At 46.0% G+C, this 25,479-nt stretch overlaps 1 protein-coding gene across 6 annotated transcripts in view; it reads right to left on the bottom strand.

Moving 5' to 3' along the window:
* MEI1 (meiotic double-stranded break formation protein 1) overlaps positions 1-25,479 on the bottom strand; it is a 52,337-nt gene continuing 26,858 nt past the window's right edge. For 5 of the 6 annotated variants that reach the window (XM_039498016.1, XM_039498026.1, XM_039498046.1 and 2 more), the window contains 15 exons: positions 23,821-23,918; positions 22,837-23,011; positions 22,586-22,733; positions 21,767-22,051; positions 18,002-18,167; positions 16,052-16,156; positions 14,034-14,144; positions 13,228-13,409; positions 12,502-12,583; positions 11,352-11,542; positions 10,820-10,901; positions 3,497-3,603; positions 2,619-2,750; positions 2,085-2,194; positions 1-235 (listed from right to left, as the gene is read on the bottom strand). In XM_039498016.1, coding sequence (XP_039353950.1) covers positions 190-235; positions 2,085-2,194; positions 2,619-2,750; positions 3,497-3,603; positions 10,820-10,901; positions 11,352-11,542; positions 12,502-12,583; positions 13,228-13,409; positions 14,034-14,144; positions 16,052-16,156; positions 18,002-18,167; positions 21,767-22,051; positions 22,586-22,733; positions 22,837-23,011; positions 23,821-23,918 — 2,020 coding nt within the window. In that variant the 3' untranslated portion in view covers positions 1-189. Of the gene's footprint in view, positions 236-2,084; positions 2,195-2,618; positions 2,751-3,496; positions 3,604-7,810; positions 7,858-10,819; positions 10,902-11,351; positions 11,543-12,501; positions 12,584-13,227; positions 13,410-14,033; positions 14,145-16,051; positions 16,157-18,001; positions 18,168-21,766; positions 22,052-22,585; positions 22,734-22,836; positions 23,012-23,820; positions 23,919-25,479 lie in introns of those variants that run through there. The other variant, XM_039498055.1, reaches the window with a different exon arrangement.

Genomic DNA, 25,479 nt, shown 5'->3' with positions numbered 1-25,479 from the left:
AAGAGGGAATAAAACCTTTTATTTTGTGATTGCTTTTCAACAACAGTAAACACAGAACTTTTGAAAACCAGCTACCAACCATTTCTGTTATTGCTCCTCTCTAAGCCACTCTCTGGGGAAAAGGGCAGGAATGGTCTTTTTCTCTGTCCATTTCTTATTTTTCTGCTCCATGTGCTCCCTCCTCTTGTTTCAGTCTGCAATGTGCGAGAGAGACACTGCCACTCCTCCCAGGCATCTGACGTTGGTGGCATGAATGGAAAACCAAAGAGAGGGACAAACCAGGAACACCCAACTCGCTGTTGTAATTGACTCTCTGTTGCTTTTTACAGATCCAGACTAACACGGCTACCCCTCTGATACTGTTTGGGCAGTGCTCAACACATGTTGCTGAGAAGCTACTACACGTGTCCTTTCCCTAAAACTGGGTTCTGGCTGTGGGGAGGGGAATGGCTTTCCAGACAACGTTAAACTTAAAAACCTGGCTTTCAACTAGAGGATTCTCGCTCTTCCATACAGTGACCCTCACACAGGGGCGGCTCTAACAATTTCGCCACCCCAAGCATGGCGGCACTCCGCATGGGGCGCTCTGGTGGTCGCCGGTCCCGCGGCTCTGGTGGACCTCCCGCAGACGTGCCTGTGGAGGGTCCGCTGGTCCCGCGGCTCCGGTGGAGCATCTGCAGGCACGCCTGCGGGAGGTCCACTGGAGCTGCCTGCCGCCCTCCCGCCGAAGCGCCCCCACGGCTTGCCGCCTCAAGCACACGCTTGGCGTGCTGGGGCCTGGAGCCGGCCCTGTCCTCACATGCAGTCATTCATCACCATTCCTATTCAGATGGAGCCAGAATCCTTTGTAAAAAACAGTGCAAGGATTTATGGGCCTCCCTCGCATCGCAAGACCAGTTGCAACAGCCCAGAGGCAAGGAATAAGGGAGATGGCTCAGGGCGCTACTCCCTCTACCTGTAAAAAAGACAATTGCAGGGAACCTCATGGGGAATGGGATCAATCCGTGCAGGTTGAGAACTTTTATTCTGGAGCAAACCTCAGCTCCCAACATGGGATGATGGTGGAACCACTCTGGTAGGAATCCTGAGGGTGGCGCCAGCCACCCAGTGGGGGTTTTACTTAAAAGACGGCTCCTTAAGGGGTGACTCCCATGTGATTGTCAAAGGCAACAGAGATGCCTCACAGTCACTGCACTACAGGTGGCTCGCAACAGCATTAGCTTCGGCAGCACTTTGGACAGAGTCCCCTGCACAGGCACAAGAACAGAGACAGTGTCCGCAGCATTAGCTGGCTGAGACAATGCAGTGTGAAGAAGTCAGGCAGGCTAAAGCAGCTAATTTTAGAGAGAAGTAGCCACTTAATTAGGCATATACTCTAGACTCCCTCGTTTATTTCCCAACCCCCAACAATAGCAACTCAGGCTAAATGACCCTTCTAGTTGAGAAGAGCTAGGTCTAATTGCAAGCAGTGCCCATCAACTCTGCTTCTAGCCCAGGCTGGGTGGGGGAGATGCTTGACAATGCCACAAGACATGCCTGCCATTTTAACAAGGGCTAACAATAATACCTAGTCCTTGCATAATGGTGGTTGTTTCCAAAGTGCTTTACAAGCATCCAGTTATCTTCATGTCACCCTTGTGAGGAAGGAAAAATGAGTAGCAGCACCAGTTAACAGATGGAAAAACTGAGGCAGACTCGTCCTAGAGAGGAGTCAGTAATGGGGCCATGACCAGATATTCCTAGTCCCCAGTCCTGTGCTCACTCCTCAAGCTGTCTCTGATGGACAAGCATCGTCCCACCAGGACACCATTCCAAGCACAGGTAGCGAGGGGCTAGGTATCATTAATCCCTTTTCTGCACAATTAGGATTTTTTTCACCACATGATGCCCATGGCCAGTTCTTGGCATGAGGGTCTTGGCATCTGCAACAAGTGGAGATGTACTGAATACATTCTTACTCTCATTCAGTCTTAGCTGGAAGGGAAGATGGCATGAGCAACAGATTAAATATCACCCCTAGCCCAACTGCTGCACCTTGTTTAGCAATGTCATTTACCAAGGATGTGTGTCTTGCAAAAGGATACACCATGTCCTGTGGGCTTAGATGGGTCCTGGTCCTGGCTGGGAGGCTCTCCAGCAAGGTCTGAATGGTCCCTTCCTGGGCTGGCTCCATCTCACAACTCCCACTCTGAAGCTGAATACCAAAGGAAAGGGATGATTTCCAGACCAAAGGGCAACTAACTGGTTTGTTCCTTCACATCTCCATCCCTTACTTCCCCCACTCCCCCATCCATGGCAATGAACCCCACGCTCTTCTTATTACCAAGGGTGAGATTCAATAGGCAGAGGGCCTCATAGCAACATAAACAATACAATCTGGGCACTGCTTGAAACGTTCCTGTTCCACAGTACCTCCCTGACTGCACCAGACACAAACAGCCAAGCTGATCATCTGTGGGATCCTCCCTATCCCATTATCTTCTACCTCACAGAACCCGAAGTGTTTCCCAAGTCTCATAGCAAAAACAGAAGAGATTGTTTGCAGGATCCCCTTCTTATAACCTCTTCTCACATGCCCCCATTTCCCTTTTCCTCCTGGGCCTTGCCAGCACTCTTACCTGAAGGAGAAAGAGGCGCAGGGCGTGGGATGTGGCACCAGGAAGCTCTGCTAACTTGGCTTTTGCTGCCTCTTGGAGTATCTGGCTAATTTCACTTTGAGAAATAATATCGCTGCTCCGATATCTCACAAACTTGACCAACAGGAAAAAGGGACATTTAATAACAGAAGTCACACTGATTCCAGCAGTGACTCATCTACAGCTACACAAGGAAGCTTCACTTAACCAAAGGTGAGATTTTAAACCAATTTAGTCAAACCAATGCAAAAAGCTGTGCAAACACTCGACTTATGGTTTAAATCAGGCTTAATTCAGTTTAGCTTTAGTCAATTAAGAATCAGTTGAAGCCTAACCAGAATAAACCATCCTTAAACTGTAATAAGAGTATCCACACAGGGGTTTGCACTGGTTTGACTAAATCCGTTGAAACTGAAGTTAAACCAGTGCAACTTTCTTGTGCAGGCAAGACCTCAGGTAGGGAAGGGCAGAGTCTTAGATCAGCTGCCATCATCTTTCTTTCAACAATATCTTCACACATATTTGACATGTGAGACCAGTGCTTCAACAATGCAGTAAAGCAAAGAAAACCACATATTCTCTTTTCTCTCCCCGCCCCCACATATGATGGGAATGTTACACAGAGGAAGAACAGGGTGTATCCACCTAAAGGGCAAAATGTGTAGGGGACTTCCCTTCTGCACTTCAAGATTATTAGTTTGTTGTCCAATTATGGGCCAAGAATACAGTTACAGAATGAAAGCAATGGAAGTGTGTATGTTGGGAGGTAAACTTATGATGTACCGTCCAATAATGTACACACCTGCATTGTACTAATATACAATAGATTCACAGAAATGTCTACTCCTCCCCCTGCTCACCAAAGTCATCAGCCTGAGAATTTCTGGACAAAGGAAGGAGTTCTCGCCACCATCCAGTAGTGTGAAGAGCAGGAATCGATTCCAGGGCTGTGAGACGACATGGAGCGCTGGAGAAGCAAGAAGAGAAACTCATCACAGGTGGTTTTAAAAACTGCAGTGGCAGGGTGCTCTTAGGTAAGAGCATTCCTTCATGCCAAATCCTTCTGTTCTTCCTGCGAGACACCAAGCCACAAGAGACAAAAATGGTATTTGTTTTATATCCCTTCATCAGGAGAGGGTTTATTGGCTAGGAGACCAAAGGCTTAGCCTCTTCTTCAACCACTGCTTTCTGGTTTGGGGCCTCACACCAGCACTTTAGCTCATTTCTAATTCAGACACGACAGTGAAGTATTGGGAGTGGGGGCTGCAGCATCCGATAAGCCAATCGTCTGAGACAGTAAGCCCAGTTGCCTTCTCCCCATCTCTGGCATTTGTACAAGTGATGGTTAAACAGATCTCCAGGGGCACTTTTCAGAAAGAGTAGGGGGCTATTCCTAGCCAAGAACTACAAGGGAAATCCAGGTTCTCCTCTCACTGTGACAGATATTATCATCACCTACATATGGCCATGTGTTAATAGTGTAAACCTATAAAGAATTACACCCCATTATATTTTCATGGAGAAATCCTCTTACCCCTTCCCCTCAGCTCTGTGACTTATACTTGCCTTGTCTGCCCATTTCACCCACAGCCATCTTCATGCCTTCTTCCACACTGCCTCTACCTCTGGAAGGCTCTCCCCAGCCTCATCCAAAAGGCCACTACCTTCTCCTCTTTCAAATTCTTCTGCAAGCCCTATTTCTTTTGTGGTACCCAAAGTGATTAGGCCAACTAATTAAGGGTAGGATATGGGGCAGTCAGCTAGATTTGAAGGGGATTTAGTAATGGAAACAAGAGCTCAATATGTACATTTAGGCCTTTACTCCTGGGGGAATTCTGCTCATCTTTTGTGGATGCGCAGAATTCATCTGTCTTGCATAATTTTGTACTTTCCCGCATAAAAAACATTTTGCCTACAGTGCTACAGTTCCACCTTTTGCCCATCAGAGGTCGCTGTGGCACCAGAACAGCCAGCGGCCTTCATGCCAGCCGTACTAACGCCACAGTGGCCTCTGGTGGGCAAAGGGCAGAACTGCAGCACTTCTTAGGCAAAATATATTTTATGTGGGAAAATACAAAATTCTATGCCCAGTTCTGCATAATTCCCCCAGGAGTAAAAGTTCATCACAGCGCCCTGCCTGCAGAGCCAGGTTTGGACAGAATGGGGCACACAGGGCTGCTGGGGGGGGGTCACAGACTGGGGTTCAGAATGGCTAGTGGGCAGGACAAACTGGAGCATGGGCTCAGGAGCTAGTGGTGTGGCAGCATGGAGCCTGGGGACAGGGGAGTGGGGCTGCAGAGACCCATGGGGATGAGGGGTGCGGGGAAAGGGGCAGAAGTGCCTGACTGAGTAGGAGAGGTTTGGGGTCAGCCAGGGTCTCCATGGAGGAGGGTTCCCAACACCGTAACAATCCCCACCCCCAAAGAAAAACCTCCCACCCACACCCAACACCCTTGTGATTCATTCCTAGGCTCCTTCTCTCTCCCTCAGCTCCTCCATTACCCCGATTCCCCCAAGCCTTTGCACTGCTTCTGACAGGTGCAGGAAATATAGTTCTGTATTTTAATTTAAATGAATGACACAAAGTTCTGTCTTAATATGCCTCGTAAGGAATCTGTCAAAAAAAATTACCAGAATCTTTTTATTTTTGGTCTGTATTGTTACAGACATACTTACTGACAGATATTTTGAAATAAATTACTAAAATAATTGTAACTGGCATGATTATATTGTGCTATTTTGACAAACAAAATTTGCAGATTTTTGCAGAATTTTCAAATATTGTGTGCAGAATTTTTATTTTTTTGGCACAGATTTGCCACAGGAAAGTTTGTAGTGGTTTAATAAAACTAGTTTACTTAAATTGACTAAAACCCCTGTGGACACTCCCATTTCAGTTTGAGTGGCTTATTTCAGTTTTGTTTAAGCACCTTTCTAATCTATTTAAGCTAAATAAGCCTGGTTCAGACCAAAAGGAGTATCCACATAGCCTTCTGTACCAGTTTTAGCTAAACCAGTTTAAAATCATACCTTAAATCAAACTGGTGCAACTGGGTGTGTAAACAAGCTCAGAGTGTACAGAAAAGCTGTACCCATTTGGTTGTCTCCCCACCTTTTGTAGGTCATTCACCTTCTTATGTTGTAAGCTCTTATCCGGGTAGGGAGCATATCTTCCTGTGTATTTCTATAGCAGCCAGCACAATGGGACCCCAAATCCTGACCTGGGGTTCTGGGAACTACTGCCATAAAAACAGATCCATACTGTTTTCCCCTTTCTTAGAATTCCAAACTAGGATACTCCAAACTCCACAGTTTGTGATATTAGACTGTTGCTGAAATGCTGAAACAGCATGTGATCTGTTTAATATTGAATCAGTGGAACTTCCTCCTAATCTGCTCTCTCTTTTGTTCTATGGGGACTTTATCAGAGACACGCTTGGGCTACTGAGTGGCATTCATCTGTAACATCACATTTTGATTTACTAGTTTCCTCCCTGCCAACAATGACCCTTTTGTTTGGTGTTCATTCATTCTTTGGTGTTCTCTCCATGGGTATGTTTACACAGCCCACAGAAGCAGAACTAAAAATTAATGGTAGCTTAGGTACAAGTGATCATGAATTAATTGCATTTATAATGGAAAAGCAGAATTAAGTCCAGGCCAGTAATATATATACTTGGTGCTTTAATAGGGCCAATTTCACAAAGCATTTAAGAGCCAAACCAGCTGGGAGGAAGAATTTAATAAGAAAAATTTGAATGATAATTTAAGAACACCTTACTATAGATGCCTAAAAAGCCACAATCAAGGAAGAAGCCAGTGCTGGTTAAAAATGAACCTGAAAATGAAGTGAAAGCAGCTATAAAATATATCCAGTGTTATATATATATATAACAAATGGAAAAAAGGGGAACTTGATGGCCATGAATATAAGTCAGAAGTTAGGAACTGTAGAAAACTGATATGGGAAACAAAGGGACACAAGGAGAAATCTGTAGCCACCAGAGAGAAGGTCAATAAGAAGGAGTTTTTTAACTATATTAGCAACAAAAAGAATCCTGACAATGGTATTGGTCTATTACTAGATAAAACTGGTAGAATTATCACTAATAATGAAGAAAAGGCAGATGTCTTCAATAAATAGATCTGTTCTGTATTTGGGGCAAAAACCAGATGAAATAGTCTTGTCATTAGATAATAACAATCCATTCCACTAGAGGAGTGGAGGATGTCAAACAGAAACTACTAAAGTTGGATATTTTAAAATCGTCAACTCCAGATAACCAGCATCCAAAAGTTTTAAAAGAGCTGGCTGAGAAGTTCACTGGACCATTAATATTGATTTTCAGTAAGTCTTGGAGTATGGGGAAGTTCCAGAAGACTAGAAGGCTAAACAGAATAACAGGATAATCATATGCCTGTAAGCCACATTGATCTCAGGCAAGATAATGGAACAGCTGATATGGGACTTGATTAATAAAGAATTAAGGGAGGGTAATGTAATTAATGCAAAGCAACTTTTTTCTATTTTGATGAGGTTATAAGTTTGGTTGATAAAGACAACAGTGTCAACATATTAGACTTAGACTTCTTTAAGGCATTTGACTTGGTACCACACAGCATTTTGATTTAAAAACTAGAACAATATAAAATTAACATGACACACATTAAATAGATTATAAATGGGCTGACAGGTCTCAAAATGTAACTGTAAATGGGGAATCGTCATCAAGTAGACATGTTTCCAGCAGGGTTATGCAGGGATGGTTTCTTGGCCTTAGGCTATTTAATATTTTTAATCAATGACCTGGAAGAAAACATACACTCATCACTGATAAAGTCTGAGATGACACAAAAATTGGAGGAATGATAAATAATGAAGAGGACAGGTCACTGATCCAGAGTGATCTGGATTGCTTGGTAAACTGGGTGCAAGAAAACCATTTTAATATGGCTAAATGTAAATGTATACATCTAGGTACAAAAAATATAGGCTATATCAACATGATGGGGGACTCTGTCCTGAGAAGCAGTGACTCTGAAAAAGATTTGGGGGTTGTGGTGGTTAATCACCTGAATGTCAGTTCCCAGTGATTCTGTGGCCAAAAGGGCCAACGTGATTCTTGGACACACCAACAGGTGAATCTTGAGTTGGAGTAGAGAGGGTATTTTACCTCTAATTGGCACTGGTGCGATTGCTGCTAGAATACTGTGTCCAGTTCTGGTGCCCACCATTCAAGAAGGATGTTGATAAATTGGAGAGAGTTCAGAGAAAAGACAAGAGAATGATTAAAGGATTAGAAGACATGCCTTATAGCAATAGACTCCAGGAGTTCAATCTATTTAGCTTAAGAAAAGAGAAGGTTAAGGGGTGAAGTGATCATAGTCTGCAACTATCTACATGGGGGAACAAATAGTTAACAATGGGCTCTTCAATCTAGCAGAGAAATGTGTAACATGATCCAATGGCCAGAAGTTGAAGCTAGACAAATTCAGACTGGAAATTAGGTGTAAATTTTTAACAGGGAGGGTAATTAACCATTGGAACAATTTAACAAAGGTCATGGTTGATTCTCCATCATTGATCATTTGTAAATCAAGATTGGTATTTTTCAAAAATATCTGCTCTAAGACTGTCTCCAAAATAATTCCATGGCCTGGGTTATACAGGAGGTCAGACTAGATGATCACAAAGGTCCCTTTTGCCTTTGGAATCTATGAATGGATCTATGCAAGCCTCCCAGCCAAGGGTTAGTGCTCTAAAAATAGCTGTGTAGCCTGCTTTGAAGTTGCAGCTCAAGGTGGAGCTTGGGCTCTGACGCCTAGGGACGGCAGTGGGCTTCAGATCCTGAGCTCCAGCCTGAAGCCTAGTGTCTACAAAGTTATTTTAGCGCTGTAGTGAGAGGCCCGCAAGCCGGAGTCTGTAGATCCAGGAGTGACCCTAACAGCCCTTAATGCCCACTGACATAGGGTACATTGTCTCTCATCAGCCCCAGCCAACTCACTACACCCAACACTGTCATCATGATATTTATCCAACAGATATTGTGTAAGGCATCATATGAAAGCTAATAACATGCTGGTTATTAATATCACTGTAAAATGCATGTATTAATGTTATATGTGAAGTTATGAATTCTCTCTAACATGATTAAGACCAGACAGCCGACCCTAGGGAAAGGTAATAAACAGCTCTGTCCTAGACAAAGGAATGTGGGTTTACCTCAATTTAGATATTAGCAATAAACAAAGCTATCAAGTTAAACCAATGGGGGTTATCCTGATTGTGAACTCTGGAGACAGAGAATTAAGATGGCTCCTGCATCCCACAGAAAGACAGGAGACTGAATGGCCAGGAGGCCTTCCTGACTTGTAAGAGAAACACAGTCCCCTTGGGGCTATAGCAAACAGAGAGAGATTCCATATCCTTCACCTCAGGAGACAAAGGAACCAAGCAATTTGATCACTGTAATGGATCCTGCCAGAAAAAGCTAGAAAGACAACTCTGGGGGAGAGAGACTATCCTGAACAAAGACTGTATCTTGCTAGATTAAGTTTTAGTCTTTTAGAGGCCTGTTTTCACTTGTATTTGCTTGTAACCATTTGTACCTTTATCCCTTTTACTTGGTATCACTTAACCATCACTTTTGTTTAATAAACTTGTTTTACCTTTACTATAAACCCATTCAGTGCTGTGGTTGAAGAGAGGATGTGTTTACCCCAGTTAAATTAAGATGTAATGTACTGACTATTTAACAGAGCAGCAAACGTAATATCCTCAGTGAATGTACAGTGATAGGTGCTGTGCACTGCAGAGAAACGTCACTTTGAGGAGCTGGGCAGCTGGAGTTCACCGATAGTTACCTGCGAGCAGGGCCGGCTCCAGGCACCAGCTCAGCAACAGGGCTGCCCAGAGGCAGGGGGCAAGTGGGGCAATTTGCCCTAGGCCCCCACGAGAATATAGTATTCTATAGTATTGCAAATTTTTTTTTTATGGAAGGGGCCCCCAAAATTGCTTTGCCCCAGGCCCCCTGAATCCTCTGAGAGGCTCCGCTCAGCAAGCAGGTGCTTGGGGCGGCCAAGGGGAAGGGGCGGCACGTTGGGCTCTTCCATGGCAATTCGGAGGCGGGTTCCTCAGTCCCTCTCGGAGGGAAGGACCGGCCGCCGAAGAAGAAAGTGGCGCGGTGAAGCAGGCGCCGATCGTGATTGCGGCTTTTTTTGTTTTCCCCCGCCGCTTGGGGCGGCAAAAACCCTGGAGCCGGCCCTGCCTGCGAGGCAAGGTTTGGGCTGGGAGAGCCTTGAGGAGTTTGCTGGTCAGGAAGACAGATTGGTGGGGCAGGGAGCTGACATAATCTAACCTCCAGCAAAGCTCACTTTTGTTGAGGCAGAGAGGTAACGCAGTGACTCACAGCTCTGGGTGTCCCTAGCAGTGTGTTACACCAAGGTCTGAGATTTGCTGCCATGGGCTCCTCCTTGCTGGGCAGACATACCCTCTGTGTCTGATTCGAATGGATCATGGAGCAGGGAACTTTTCTGTTTCAAGATTGAAGACAGAGCCCACTGCCCTGTATCAGGAGGCTGAAACTAAGGGAAACCTTCTATTCCACTGGCTCAGCTGAAAGAAATCTACACGCCAGCAGAGTACACTGTGACATGGGGTTCTTGAGTTCAAATTCTGTGTTGAACTCTTGGTCTCTGGGAATACCACCATTTCCATATCTCATTTCCCTGTGCCCTAACCTGGGACCAAAGTCCAACTGGCAACCTATAGGTAAAAGGTTCCATATCCATTCTTGGGCCTCTCAGTCACCTAGTTGTTCTGGCCTCAAGGAGTGGAACAAATGACCAGCAGGTGAAAGGTTCTGAATCCCATTCCCAAGCTATCTAGTCTTTTCAATCACAGCAGACATGAGGATGGGGAACATGATTTTTGTTCTTCTGAAAACCAACCATGGGATGCGTTCGTGACCACAGCAAGGGTTCAATTCTGCAGGGGCCTGGGTATTCTGGCCTCAATCCAACAGTGCATTGAAGCACGTGATTAACTTTAGGCACACAAGCAGTTCCTTTGATTTTAATGGGACTGTAGCCACAGGCTTGACGTCAGACATGTGCTTGTTGGATCAGGGCCAGAAGACTCAATAGGATTGAGACCCAAATGAGCAAGGACTGGGCAGGTTTACCGATGCCCTGGTTCCTCCTATGCAGGTACTCCATCAAGACTTCCAGGCAGGTAACAACAGTCTGCGACAGCAATAGGTCCTTCTGAAAACACAGAGAAAAGAATGAGGGCGATGGTTGTTGAGAGAGGAAAATTCAAGAGACAGGAGGTGCAAAAGGTGTAGCTTAGGCAAATCACACTTTTCATCGTCCTCAGGGCATGCAATGTACAATGCACTTACAAAGCCAGCTCTGCACTCAGTTCACCATAAAGTCGTATGAGGCCAGAACTTGGTTCAGAAATTATAAGACTGAGGAGCAGTGTCCCAAGGGAAATGGTGAAAGCATGCTGGACTGGGCAAAGTCCTGGAGGATGTACCGTATATAACAGCCCTGCACTGGCTGTGGTGGGAGAATATGGTCTAATGCTTCCTTACAGATCAAAATTTCTATCATTCTGTAAGGGGTGAAGAAGGGGAGAAATTCCCTTGGGCCATGTTATTTGAGGCGTTTTTCCTCAGACTAATCCATGTTTATTTATTTCTGTACATGTACCTGGACCAGAAGGTTCTGCAGACTGACAACAAGCGAGAGCACCTGCCACGTGGCCAGTGGATACAGGGAGGCATCGTTCTCTGACAATGATGGCTCCATCCTGCTTTGGGCTGTGGGCTGGACTACGAGCACCAGCAGGGAGGAAGAGAAGTTCTGTCTGAGGATGGCTCGCAGGAACTGAAGGATACTGACTGCACACACAACGGCTTGTTATTACAACACAGCATTTCCCTCCCCCACCCCAACCCCATGAAACCAAAACCATTCAGCACCAAGGAACCCAACCCTGCACATGAATGCCCAGAGCAAAGCCTGACAGAGGAGAGAAGGAAAAGTTGGGTAGATTTATTTTCAGGACCTACTAAAGGGAGACTGCACTGGCTAGTGTCTGCAGGCATGAATGCCACTAAACTAAGTCCCCACACACCCGGCCCTGCAGCACCACCTGACGTGTTATTCCAACTCTTGCTCAGTTTCAAGCCCTGTTACCGAACTCGATGATAGTTTTAAGAAATTAAAAAATACCCACCAGGGATGAACACCACCAAACTCATTTTACCTTTGCCCCAAGTACCCCAAATCTGTAGTGGACAAACATGGGTGGCACATGAACCGTCAGCTGGGGGAGGCTAGCCCCCAGCCCTGCCCCTTCAACCTGATGCCCCGCTCCTTCTGCACCCCCTCCCCCATGAGAGCCCAGCCCCCTCCAACTGCAGCCACCAGCCCCTGCCCCAAGCTAGTGCCCTCAGGACCAGAGTGCCAGGAGGGTGGGCAGCGCGGCCCCAGTTCCCCCAGCCCCAGAGTGCCGGGAGGGCAGGCAGCACAGCTATTGCACAGGGGGAGCCACAGAGCGGGACGCAGAAGGAGGGGACCTGGGGTGGAGCATGGGCAGGGCCATGCCTGGCTGTTTGTGCCTATGATACCTGCCACCCATGTGGACAAAGATAAATGCACCAAAGGTGCCAAGCTCCCACCTGCATGTTCACCTCCAGCACATCAGTCACTCTTATTTGTGTTCTTTTTGCCTTCCAATAGTCTCAACTACTCTCCCGACATTCTCCCTGTCTACTTTAAACAGTCTTGGAACTAGGCAAGTGCCATTTATTGTTCCCAGGCAGCAGAAGCATGACCCTAGACAGCCTCTGCATACCTAAGAGCAGTGCAGGCTTCTTCCTTCTGAAGATAACTGCATTCAGGACCTTTTCTACATCCAAAGAGATCGTCTGGTGAACCTAGTAGAAAAAAACACCGGGGGAAGGAAGAATGAATAAAAACCTGTCTCTGGTGTTGAATCAACAGGTTATCAGGTGGAAGACTGTCCCCTTAAATGCTCTTAATTCTCATAGATTCCAAGGCCAGAAGGGACCATTTTGTTCATCTAGCCTGACCTCCTGTATAACATAGGCCATAGAACTTCCCCAAAATAATTCCTACAGCAGATCTTTTAGAAAAAGCCAGTCTTGATTTAAAAATCACCAGTGACGGAGAATCCACCACAGCCCTTAGTAAGTGGTTCCAATGGTTAATTACACTCACTGTTAAAATGTATGGCTCCTTTCCAGTCTCAGTTTGTCTAGATTCAACTTCCAGCCACTGGATTGTATCAGACCATTCCCTGATGGACTGAAGAGTCCATTATCACCCCTTAGTGTAGACCAGGCCTTAGCGAACCACCTGATGGGATTCCTAGCCCTCTGCCAGGCTGGGAGAGCAGGAGACCAGAACTAGGAATTCACTGCACAGAACAGTGCAGTAACTGCAAAGGCCAGCAGAGTCCAGGCCAATGTGAATCGTTTCTGCCTGTGAACAGGGATTTTATTTTAGCATGATGACTGTTCCCTCACAGCTCGGGTTCTGGCTTGACAGCAGTTCTAACCTCAGAGTTGTAACGATGCTGATGAACTAAGAGAGAAGCAGTCAGCAGCCAAGCAGAGCAGAGAAGTGCCTCTTCGGATGAAGATAAAGCAGGTCCAGAGCGACAGGGCCACATCCAGGTGAGCTCCAAAACCTTCTGGAGCAACTCCAACAAAGGCACACTAGAGAGCAGTACAGCCACCACTGTGCAGGAGAAAAGGGTACAACAGGCTTCAAGAGTCTGCTGGGATGGCATAGAAGGGATCAGCATGTATGTGACACAAGTGATTTAAGCAAGCCACTACAATCAAGAGGCAACCAAAACACCCCACAGGGCACAGCCCCTCAGACCAGTGGTCAGTCTAGTCTGGCATTCCACCTTCTGCCACACAGATGTGATCCCTGATACAGCTAATAGAATAAACAGCATTAAAATAATCTAGTACGGTGGCCATCTTGATCTTCCTCTCTCTGCTATTATTATTTAATTCGCGGTAGAGCCTGGAAGCCCCAGTCAGGCATCAGGGTCCCATTGTGCTAGCTAGCTGTTCTACGAACAAGTAAAACAAAGCTAGTCCCCTGCTCCACAGTGGCCAATACCCGAACCCTGAGGTAAAAAACAAAAACCACACCCCAACCCCATAATGCACCTGGCCAACTGCATAATGCTGTAAATGGAAGGAAAAAAAACTCCTTCTTGACTTCCCTTGGAGGTGATCAGTTGTCACTGATTGCCCTTATTACCTTAGTTAGCCCAGCTACAACCACAATGAGACTAATTCAGTGAAATCATCCAACCCCACATCGTTTGACACAATTCCACTTCACCTCTCTGCTGACTACATGTTGTTGTCTGGTGAAGGCTCCAATATAGGAAGTTCAAGGACGGCTGCAGCAGCTCAACATCTCCTGGTCTGCATTTCCCACAGAGGTTACTGACTAGAAGACAGAACAATATAGATCAGTACACAGCACCCTCAGAAATATCTGATATAAAGACAATTCTGAGCAGCTCACTACAAGAAAGATGCCATTTAACTGGAGAGAATTCATATAAGAGCAACAAAATGATGGATGGGCTGGAGGGATTGAGGAAAATTAACAAAACTAAAAGAATAATTTGGCTAAACAAAGAGTACAAATTAATGCAGCACCCCAGGTGTGCATGCTGTGTAACATATACAGACTGACTGGCCCCTGCAACAAAGAGACCGTGCTCTATACTAGACAGAATGCAGCAAGGGATGACAACAGCAAAACCAAGGGTTGGAGCAAAGAGCATGAGAGGATGAGGGGCCCAATAGTGGTGGATTGGGAGATAAACTGATTGTTACATGTGTATATTGTTTGTCCATAATATCAAACATTTGGGGACGGTGTCTATCAAGAAGGCCTGGGAGGAGGCCAAGGATTGAAAGGCTAAGCACAGAGCTGCCATATCAGACCAGGACCGTGGTCCATCCAGTCCTGTATTCTGTCTCAGAGAAAGGCCAGCACCAGATACTTCAGAGGAAAGTGCAAGAAACACCACGATGAATTGCCTGCCCATTTATTATCTGTGTTGCAGTACAGCCTGGAAGCTCCAACCCCAGTATGCTAGGTCAGTACAAAAACATAACAAAAAGCCAACCCCTACTCAGAAAAGCTGACAGTCTAAAAGGAGATGCTTCTTCCTAGCCCTGACCTCTTTAGTTAGCAGCTACCTGAGAATCTGTGGATTAGTCACAAGGAAAGTAATGGAAGCACCAAAATGTGGCTCTTTCAATGGAATAGCGCCCCCGGCCCCCATGGGCGGCGGGTGGCACTATTCCATTGGATAGCACCTGAAGAACGCCGTAAAGAATATCCCTGCATTGGCCATGGTGGGAAATAGGAGAGGAGGGAGCAGATGATCTAGTAACCTCTTTTCCATCTCTAATGTCTATGATCACTGAGCAGCTTGCATGACACGTCCGTCTGCTGTCCCCACATGTACAGACAGGTGAAAGGGTATGTTCCAGCAGCCCAAAGCACATCTTTGAGGCCTGCCATGAAAAGGCCCATCTGATTTCATTTTCCTACACGCAGCTTCCCCTTCTCTGCCTTGTCTGCAGACGGAGAACTGGAATAAACTGAGAGAGGAGGAGGGAGATTTTCTGCTCCTTAGGAGTGGAGACAGATACAGAAGTACACAGATGGGTTTCAGAAGGGAAAGAGAGATGTGACATAAGTACATAGGCAAAAAGGAGCATCAGAGGTTCAAAATCTTGTCTGAAGGAGTCTGGAGTAATTTTCAGCTGCCTAAAGCCTTGGCTATTGCATTTCCCTCCAGCTACATGTGAGAGCTAAGCACAATACCCAGCCTCATTCTCTGGTTCCCTGTGACTGCTGGAAGCTAGAAGTATCCTCCACTTCAAACCTCATTCCCAGGACTATGAGTAAGGCAGAGACCATCTGCTCAGCCACTGGTGCGGGACACAGGCAGGCAATGCATTGCACATCAGCAACCCACTCCCGCCACCTAAGGGGCACCAATGATGGACTCCATTCTCATCCAGTCCAGTCCCACCCAAGGGAAAACACTTTGGCCTTGATGTGAGGTCTCAGGCAACAAAGGTGCTTTAAAGGCAGGAAGCAGAGGAAACACTCTCACAGCTTGATCCTCATTTATAGTACAGACTCTTTACACCACACTCTGGCAGTGGAAAGGGACCTTTACGTGACTGTAAATGTGATGTAATTTACTGCCAGGGCAGTGTAATGGGACCTGAGCTCCAATAAGAACCAGGCCCTTGGTCTCAGTACAGAACCGCTGGGTTAGAGCAGAATCACATCCCAACAGGGAAAAAATGGATGCAGAGGCTCACCATGGTGAAGCAGCTTGAAGTCTGTGCTGTCCAGCTCTCTCTCAGCCTCATTCCTCAGCTGCACCAGGAAGAGAAGTCTCAGCAACAGAGGCAGGTTCTTGCTAGCTAAGAAAGGATACGAAAAGTTGGTCAATGCGCTCCATCCTCCTGCTGTCTGATAGGTACTGCACATTTTGGAGCTGGGGGATGGGGGGGTTGTAAACTGACTGCCACCATCTCTGCCATCCCAACCCCCTTGTTCACTCTAAATCAGGGCTCAGCTTCCTTCCCTTCAACAGCTGGGTCCCACCAACACTGTTCTAGATTAGCTAGAGAAGAGCAAAAGAGATGGGATGCGGGTAATACTTCCTCTCCCAGGAGGCCAGAGACCCTTCAGCACAGAACCTGGGTTTCACTTTCTTAGTGAGCCATTTAAGGGACTCTCTCACCTACATTTTTACAAAAGGGTCCAAAACCCTCTGAGAAGCTGGCAAGCATTTCTTTCCATTCTGATGCTTTTTATCCCAAACTGTTACCTGTCTTAGGTAATGATGCGGCACCTCACACTCTAATGTATTAATCCTCACAACGCCCCGGGATGTAAGGAAGCGTTAGTATCCCCACCTTGCAGATGGGAACCTGAGACACGTGGTGACTGAACAACTAGCATAGGGTCACAAAGGAGGGCTGGGGCAGAGCAGGGAATTGAAGCTACGTCTCCAGAGCCTCAGGCCTCAATCTTAACCACAAAGCCATCCTTCCTCCCCTGCCTCCACCTGAGCTTCTCTCCGCCGAGCAGCACACAGGTGAATAGTTACATATGTGTGTGTGTTTGTATGTGTGTCTGAGTGATATATGCAGGATAAATTACCATAGCCTTAGAAAAACTTTTCCCAGTGCTGCTTAGGGGGTTTTCCTTTTGGGAGGGGAGGTTTAACTGCTTTTTAAAAATCTACTTGGGGTTCAGAGAACTTGAGCCCAAAGCCCTCTGGTTATTTATACAAGTTTTCCAGATACGCTGCCCCTTCCCTGATCTGCCACAGACCTTGTCAAAGGGGCCACCTCCAGTGGGAGGAAAGAATTCAAGGCTCATTCGGTCATTGGCTTCCCAGATGAGACTAGGAATAACTGGGCCACAGCTAGCATAAACCGCAACACAAGCAGGTGCCTGTGATGTTAGGAATACAGGAACTGCAATGGTAGATCAGAGCTCAGGTCTATCTCACCTTGCACTTTGTCTCTGATAGTGGCCAGCACCAGATGCTTCAGAGGAAGGTGTAAGAACCCCCACAATAGGCAGAGGTGAGATAATCTGCACCCATGTTGTTGCCTATGCACCAGGAACTATATTCAGCCCCACCAACTCATGCTGCATAGAGAGCTGAACAGAAAAAAAACAGGAATGACTTTCAGTCACTAGCTACCTGAGGACGTGTCTACAAGGGGACATTTACTGGCAGAACTCTACAGCTCTAGTTATACTGACGTAACTTCCCAGGGGCACATTATTTTACCTCAGAATCAGAATGCCCCTTTTAAGTTTAATTTATACTGTTTTCAAAGTGACATAAGCAAACCAGAAAAGGCACTTGGATTCTGGAATAAAAATGTGTCCACATAGGGAGTTATATCAGTGTAACTGTAGTGGTACAGTACTACCAGTAAATTTCTGCATGTAGACAAGTTCTGGCATTAGGGCCTGATCTACATTTAAATCTTATGCCAGCAAAGCTATGTCAGTTAGGGATGTGATTTTTTTTTACTAGCATGAGCCCTAACATAGAGGCTGTGTATTTCAGGGAACTCATATAACCCACATCTCCAGTAGGAGGGTTTTCTATGTGGACAAGGCCTAGATTAGAACCCGTGACTCTGAAATCAAAGGCTTTTTAGCCTAGATTTAGCCCCTTGAGCTATCCAGTCCTTTCGCAAATTTCAGGCTGTGGGTCCCTAATTACAAGTCGGATTCACCTCGCAAAGTAGTGGAGCTGCTCTCCACTAGAAGCTGCTGCAGGATCTGTAGAAACTGACTTCGAAGGAGGTCACAGACAACAACATCCTCGTTTCTTTTCAGGAACATACTCAAGGTCATCAAAACTTTGTGAGCCACTTCTGTGGTGCTCAAGCAGACCAGGTCCTGAGAGGGAAGAAGTGCAGACATTAACTTTCTGTCCTCATTAAGCAGAAGTCATTGCTGTTCACTATCATTATGCTACACTGGTTCCTTGAGTGACACCCTACTGATGTGGATGTCCAAACTAAGTTTGGCCATTAAGCAGAGTGTATTGTATTACATAGGTAGGCTCTCCTCTTTGATAGCCAAACACCTTCTTTAAGTGGGCTGTTAGAATTAAAATATTGATATGTGGCTGTCAAGTGCATGGGCATAGGAAGTAATGCAAGCTGAAGGCCAAGAATTTTAAAAACAAGTGCCTGAAGTTAGGCACCCAGATCAGTGGCCTGAGTTTCAAGAGGGCTGAGCAGCCCACCACTCTCATGGGGAACTGCTGCTTTGAAAAATCAGGCCACTTATGGTAGGTGCCTAAATATGGATTAATGAACCTAACTTTAGGCATTTGTTTTTAAAGTTCTTCACCTAGAAGCCTAGCACATATAGAAGCAACATAATGGATAAAAGTGATCAATTGTGTGATACATAAACCAAATATTCCTAGAATCACAGAAATTAGAAATGGAAAAGACATGTACAGATCATCTAGTCCATCACCCCACCCCCAAGAATAGCCCTTCCTGGAGTCTCATAGCTAAATTCCCACTAACTCTGGCAAAGATTCAGCACAGCACTTAAGCACGTGCTTTACTTTAAGCATGTGCTTCAGAGTTTGCTGAACAGGAAAGGACTTAGGTATGTGCTTAAAGTTAAGCTTATGTTTAAGTGCTTTGGTGAATTGAGACCTATAAAGAAATAGATTCAGAGAGAGGCCACATGAAGGATAGAGACACTTCCATATGAAGAGAGACTGAAAATATGGGGAGTGTTCAGACAGGAGTATGAGGAGACACAATGGAAGTATAAAAGCAACCAATGCTTCAGAGAAGGTAAATTGAGCACTCCTATTTACCGTAGTTCATAATACAAGAACAAGGGGACATTCAGTGAAACAGAAAGACAACATATTTAAGAGTGATAAAAGGAAATCCTTCACGCAATTATGTATAATTGCCCTGTAGAATTCACTGCAACAAGATACACCTCTACTCCAATATAACGCTGCCCTCGGGAGCCAAAAAATCTTACTGCGTTATAGGTGAAACCGCATTATATCGAACTTGCTTTGATCCGCTGCAGTGTGCAGCCCCGCCCGCCCGGATCGCTGCTTTACCGCGTCATATCCAAATTCATGTTATATCGGGTTGCGTTATATCGGGGTAGAGGTGTATAAAGAGTTGAATTCTATTAAGCAAGGATTAGATATTTATATGGATAATGAGAACATCCACAGTTACATTACAGGATAAAATATTTCCAAGAGATAGAAACCCTTAGGCTTACATGCCTAACCATGAGCTGACCACTTATTTCTCAGGGTTAGGAAAAAACTTCCTTTACGAGCAAGTTTTTCCATAATCGTCCATTATGGGGTTTCTTGCATATTCCTGTGAGGTACAGGATACTGATCACCACAAGAAATAGACCAGTGGTCTGACCCAAAAAGTCCTTTGTTCTTAATGCAATACAACACCATTCCTATGAGCTACTGCTTATATTTGGTCTTGAATTCACTCCAGGGTGGCCTTCATCTGTGCAGGACAGGAATATAATCTAAAATTGGCAGAATGTCTTCACTGTATGTGTTAAAATTTTTCTGTTTTTACTCAGGAGCTAACGGTCCCAAATGAAGCCACGCACCATCTGTCCTATCTAATCCAGAGTTTTAATAAGAACAGCTAAGCAAATAAAACATTTTGGGAAGGATATTCATTTTTGTCTTCCTGTGACAAGTCTTTCCATTTTACAAGAGTTTTAACTTGCCCTAACAGGCAGCGGTTATTTTTCATAAGCTTGCTTTATATCTGATGGAATATTTATGCCAAGACACTGGACTGTTTTACTAGCCCATCTAAATTCAAATTGATCATGCTGTACCCCCGCAGAGAGGTGAATTGCCAATATCTGTGATTTACTGTAGTTTACGCTAAAGGCTGAAACAGAGCTAAATTAATTTCTTTCTGTAGGAGTGCATGGCAAAGGGAAAATGGGAAAACGGGAACATAATATCATTCACAAATGATGCAATTTGTTTCTCTTTTACCTGTTTATACTTGTAATATTTAACCTGATTTTAGTTTGCTGGATGAAGGGTTTCAAAATTATTGTGAAAGATAATGGGGTAGATAAGTCATCCTGGGGCATCCCTCCTTTTAATTCACAATGATTTGTCAGCTCATCATTCACTTTCACTGATGCTCTGGAAGTATCAAGTGCCTGAATACAGTTCAGTATTCTGGAACCTAGTCCCAACTGGTGAAGGATTTCTCTAAGACATAGCCATTCTGTCTGTCGGCCCTTTCAGTAACTGGAGAGAAAAAATATTTTGCAACCTCCTAGACCAGGCCAGATGTACTAGCACTCCAAGCCCTGTGTATGCTGCCTTGTGTGTGCCTACTCATAATAAAACCTACCTCATTTCTTAATTATTCTGGGAGGTTGTTTATCCAAGAGCGTGTTATTACTTGATCTAAAAGCTTAGTAGTTTTAGTAATGAAATAGGTCTCTATTCTGAAAAATATGTAGTATCCTTATCAGGTTTGGGAAGAAATAACAACAAGTCACTGACTTCAATGGAGCTACACTGATTTACATCAGCTGAGGATCTGGCTCATTATTCCAACTGCTGGGAGGACCTTGCCTCATTGATCCCAAAGGCTTTTGATTTCAGTTTTGTAAGAGCAGCACAGGGTGCTATTTACAGTCCTGGGAATCCTGGGAGTAGCACAAAGAAACACCTCCCAGTTAATAAATACGCTCCCTCAGTTCTAGTCTTTACATGCCATTTGTAAAGCTCTTTATTCCTCCCTTTCTTTCCTATCCATCAATAGCCTATCACAGTCCCCATGTTAACAGAGCAGCTTCTTGCAAAGCTACCACAGAAGAGATTAACCAGCTGTGTGCGAGGAGCTCACAGTACATGTGCATTTTTTTGTACCATGAATAAACAAGTGCAGTTATGCAGCACCTTTGTGATAGGGTTCACTACCTATCTGGGTTGCCGAAGGCCCTCCAGGCAGGTTGGGCAGGTTGCCCAGGTACAAAGGCCTACAATCCCATTTCCCATGTCAGGTCTGCATGTCTGGTTTGTGACCAGAGCTTAATTTGTGCCGGGGCACAGCCCTGGCCCCTCTCCTGTCAGTGGCGGGCTGTGACATTTATAGCTAAGCATGTAATTCTACACTAGCACACAAGGCATGGCCTCGCTCATATGGTGTGTGCAGAGGGCACTCTACACAGAGGACATCATGTTGTTCTGCAAAATGGCCTCTTCCACGCAGCATGACCTTGCCGAACGGTGCCATTTTGTCCTAGGAACAGTATTATCGTTATTGCTTGAGCCCCAGCACCTCTTTCTTTACAAATCAGACACTGTCTGTGACTGCATATGCATATGTGAGACTGTTCGCTTAGGCCCCGATTCAAGAAAGCACTTATCCATGTGCTTAAGTGCTCTCCAGAGTCAGGGCCACAGATGGCAAACTGTCCTTGTGAAAGTCACATACCAGCAAAATGAGTACAACACTGGAATTGCCCTTCAGGATGTGAAGCAAAGTGGTAAAGCTGTTTGGATAATCAGGCAAGCCAGAGGAGAGCCCAGAGACAGCATCTTCAGTCTCAATCTGACTGTAGTCTTCCCAGGAAAACCAGAGCTGGAGGATCCGGCGACCAAATCTGCCCATAAGCTCAGAGTAACGCAGGAAGAATTTAAGCAGAAGTGGGTGATGAATGTAGACCAAGCTCAGATCTGATGTATTCTCCAAGACTCTCCTTATGGCACACAGTGGACTCTGACAAGAGTGGAGAGACACGGAGGGAGACATATATAACCATTAGATGAAGCTGATGTGATGAAACCCCATTGTGAGAAGTGCAATTATGTGCCCTGTTTATGCAGCCTATCAATACCAACCAACTACAGTCCTTGTGAAAGCCGCTGAATTACAAAGTCTAAAAAGCTCTTGTAAGCTCTGTTCAGTGCTCTGACCCAGCAAAAAGCCATATGGAAACATTAGAAAGCCTGCTGCAGACTGCAGAGGCTGCTGATGCTCTCAGGAGACTGAAGCTATGGAATTTATAACAGCATTTGCATGCACTCCCAGGACTACCCATCATGCAAACACCTTCCCACATGGACACAACTTTATTCAATACAATCTGTATCCCAAAGTGTTTGTCACCGTTAAATAACCTGAGAGTACACATGGTGTGAGCTCCCCCAGTCTATTCACTGACCATCACACACAGTCACTTTTCTGGGGTGGAGGGGAGAAGGTAAAAAACTTCAAGAAACTCTGATTGGTGGTGATGAAATCAGCTTTTACCGAGTCTAAGGCTTCGCCTTTGTCTTGACAGACTGCCAGAAGGTAAAGAACAGCCCTGAAGACGTAAGGAGGGGGACAGTCTCCCTGGTCCTGCACTGACAGAAGGAAATTTCTTATGGCTGAGAATAATTCTGCCTCTGGAACAAACCTGCAAACAAGGATGGGGAGGGGGAACAGTAAGGATGACAGGCTGCACCCTCTGGTATCTGTGTACAGTGCTGCCCCCTCCTCAACCACACCGCTTGGCTCACCTGTCTTCCAGGGCGTAGGCACAGTACAAGAGGAGCAGGAGGCAATATTGGTGGCTACGTAGAGCTTCATCTAAACAGAAGGGATCTGGGGTTTCTGACAGGAGGGTGAGGCTTTCAGGCACACTGCAGTTTAACTGGGGCAGACTCCTCTGCAGGAGCTCAGACATCTCTTGCTCTAGAAACAAAACCAGCATGAGAAGGGCAGGAAGGACTCAGGAATACCAGAGCAAAGGCAGAGAGGTCTGGAGCGAGGGGGGCATGGTTCCCACCCCAAAGTCAGAAGTATAAAATCAGGGAGGGACCTGGCTGATAAATACTGAAGTCCTTCATTTATCCCCAGAGCAGATATAGTACAAGCAACAGCAAAGCGTGATTTCCTGGTGCAGATCTGCTGTACATGCCTCAACCCAACCTAGTGAGATCATATCTAAAGATGAGAAGGGAGTTCTGCTTTCATGGCCCATTCAGTCCTTGGCTCTCTGCTGAGCCCATCAACAGAGATACTAATTAGTGCCAACCGTGAGAGTGGTTTTTGTGGTGTAGAAACCTGCACCCACCCAGAACTGGAGTGAGAGATCGACACACTCATTTCACTTAGGGCTTGAAATTATCAGTGCAACTAAATTGGGGGAAAGCACTCTTATTCCAGGGTCCCCCCTGAGAGTTATATCAGTATAACTATCACAGTCTCTCTAATATCCTGGCGCTGACATGGCTACAACTATATGCGTATCATGGTATAATTATACCAGCAATGTTATGCCAGTAAATTTCCCATGCAGTCAAGCCACAGAGATTGCTGAAACAGGGATGGATTTTTACATGGCTCAAGGCTTGGTTTTGAGTATGGAGTAAATATGTTTAGAAAAGCCCGATTTGCCTCCCTGGCAGACAAGCTAAACCAGCTGAAAAACCTTTAAAACAGGGGCAGACTGGGTCCACCCAATCTGCGCCAGATTAAATTGCCTCCTTCATCAAACTTGCCCTGCTGGGAAGAGTCCTCCATCTTCTCTGCAGCTGAATGAAGGCTGAGGCACATGCTGTAGAGGAAGCTGGAACAGGCTTGATTCAAAGCAGGGTTACTTGAAGGGAGAACAAAAAGATATGAGAATGGAGATCTAGGCTGATGCATCCTCTCCAGGCTCAGGATTCTTTGTGTTTATTTGACAAGAGAGCATCAGCCTAAGGGGAAACAACCAACTGCACACAGCTTCCCCTGTCAAGACATGACACCCAGAGCTCGGGCTCCAGGAGACTCAGGAGCACCTCAGACATTTTGGGATGAATAGCAAATTTCAGTGAAGAGCTATCAGAGCTGTGGTGTTCCAGGGGTTAACACTGAAGAGTGGCAAAAAATGACCGAAAAGGGTGAGAATAACACAATCCCAGGCAATATACATATTATATATATTTTTTTGCATCTGTTGTGTGATGAAGGAAAATGTTCTTTTTTTTCTCTCTGTGTGGTGTGCCTCAGTTCCCCCTGCAAGATGCCAACTGAAGGTGTTGGGACAAAAGAGAGAGTGTGCCCCTTGTCAGAGAAGAGACACAGAGGCCAGAGAGAGAGTGTCAGTTTGGAGCTGGCTGGGGAATGAAGATGGACTGACAGAGAGGGTTCTTTTTTGTGTAACAAAGCTCTCTGTAAACTGTGTTCCGTCATCTAATAAACCTTCTGTTTTTTTGTCTGGCTGAGAGTCACATCTGCTGACTGCAGAGGGGTGCAGCGACCTCTCTCTTGCCCCAGGACCAGCCTGGGCAGACTCACTTTGGAAAGTGCATGACGTGGAAGGGCATGCTGAATGAGAGTCTGACTGCTTTGTATGGAGATGTTCCAAAGCATCACAGCATCAGCATGCAGCAACTGTCTGGAGCTGCATGGAGCCAGATACGCTGGTCTGACAGGCAAATTGGATAGGCATGGGAGTCTAAGAGGTTTATATGTCCCAGGCATTTCCCTCCCTGGCTGTGAGGACTTCTCATACAGACCCCTATAGAACAGGACCATCACATTATAGCCCAGTGTCTCATGGGCCACCTGCCCATCTATTCCCAGTCGCAGACCACCTCCCTGCCCAATCGCAATCACAAAACATCCCCGTTTTAACTATCACACCTGCTCATGTGGCCAAGCGATACTAGGATCACAGCAAATGTATTTTTAACTGCTCTTGTAATGAGATGTAGCAGCTGGATACAAGGAGAGCCAACACCATGCAACTAGCCTGCTTGCTGCAGACCATTAGCAGGTGCTCCGTAAGTAGAACCCTGCAAATCTGGAGGGGGGATGACACAATCTAAAGGGGAGGACACATGACCGCCCCATATGTCTTCTCTGTCAGTGACTGCCGGCGCCCAGCCCGGGGCCGCTACGCTCTCCCTGCCCCACTAGAGTTACCTGGCGGGGGCTCTGTCCTTCTTCCACTCTACTTCCCCACAATGTTTGGCCGCTCTCCCTGGCAGCTGAGCCGGGGCAGAGAGCAGGAGGGAGCCACTTCTCATGCTGGCTGAAGCTAGCCACTCTGGGTTGCTGACTCTGTGCAGCGCAGCGGCTGCCTGAGAGAGAGCCTGGCTGGGGTGGTGGCCTGCCCTGCCCCACCCCTCTGCTCCCCACCCGAGCTGGCTGCTGGGGACAGGGGCTGAGCG

This window comes from Mauremys reevesii, linkage group 1 (assembly GCF_016161935.1).
Source record: "Mauremys reevesii isolate NIE-2019 linkage group 1, ASM1616193v1, whole genome shotgun sequence".
Taxonomy (NCBI): Eukaryota; Metazoa; Chordata; order Testudines; family Geoemydidae; genus Mauremys; species Mauremys reevesii.
This window is presented reverse-complemented; position numbering and strand designations above follow the sequence as displayed.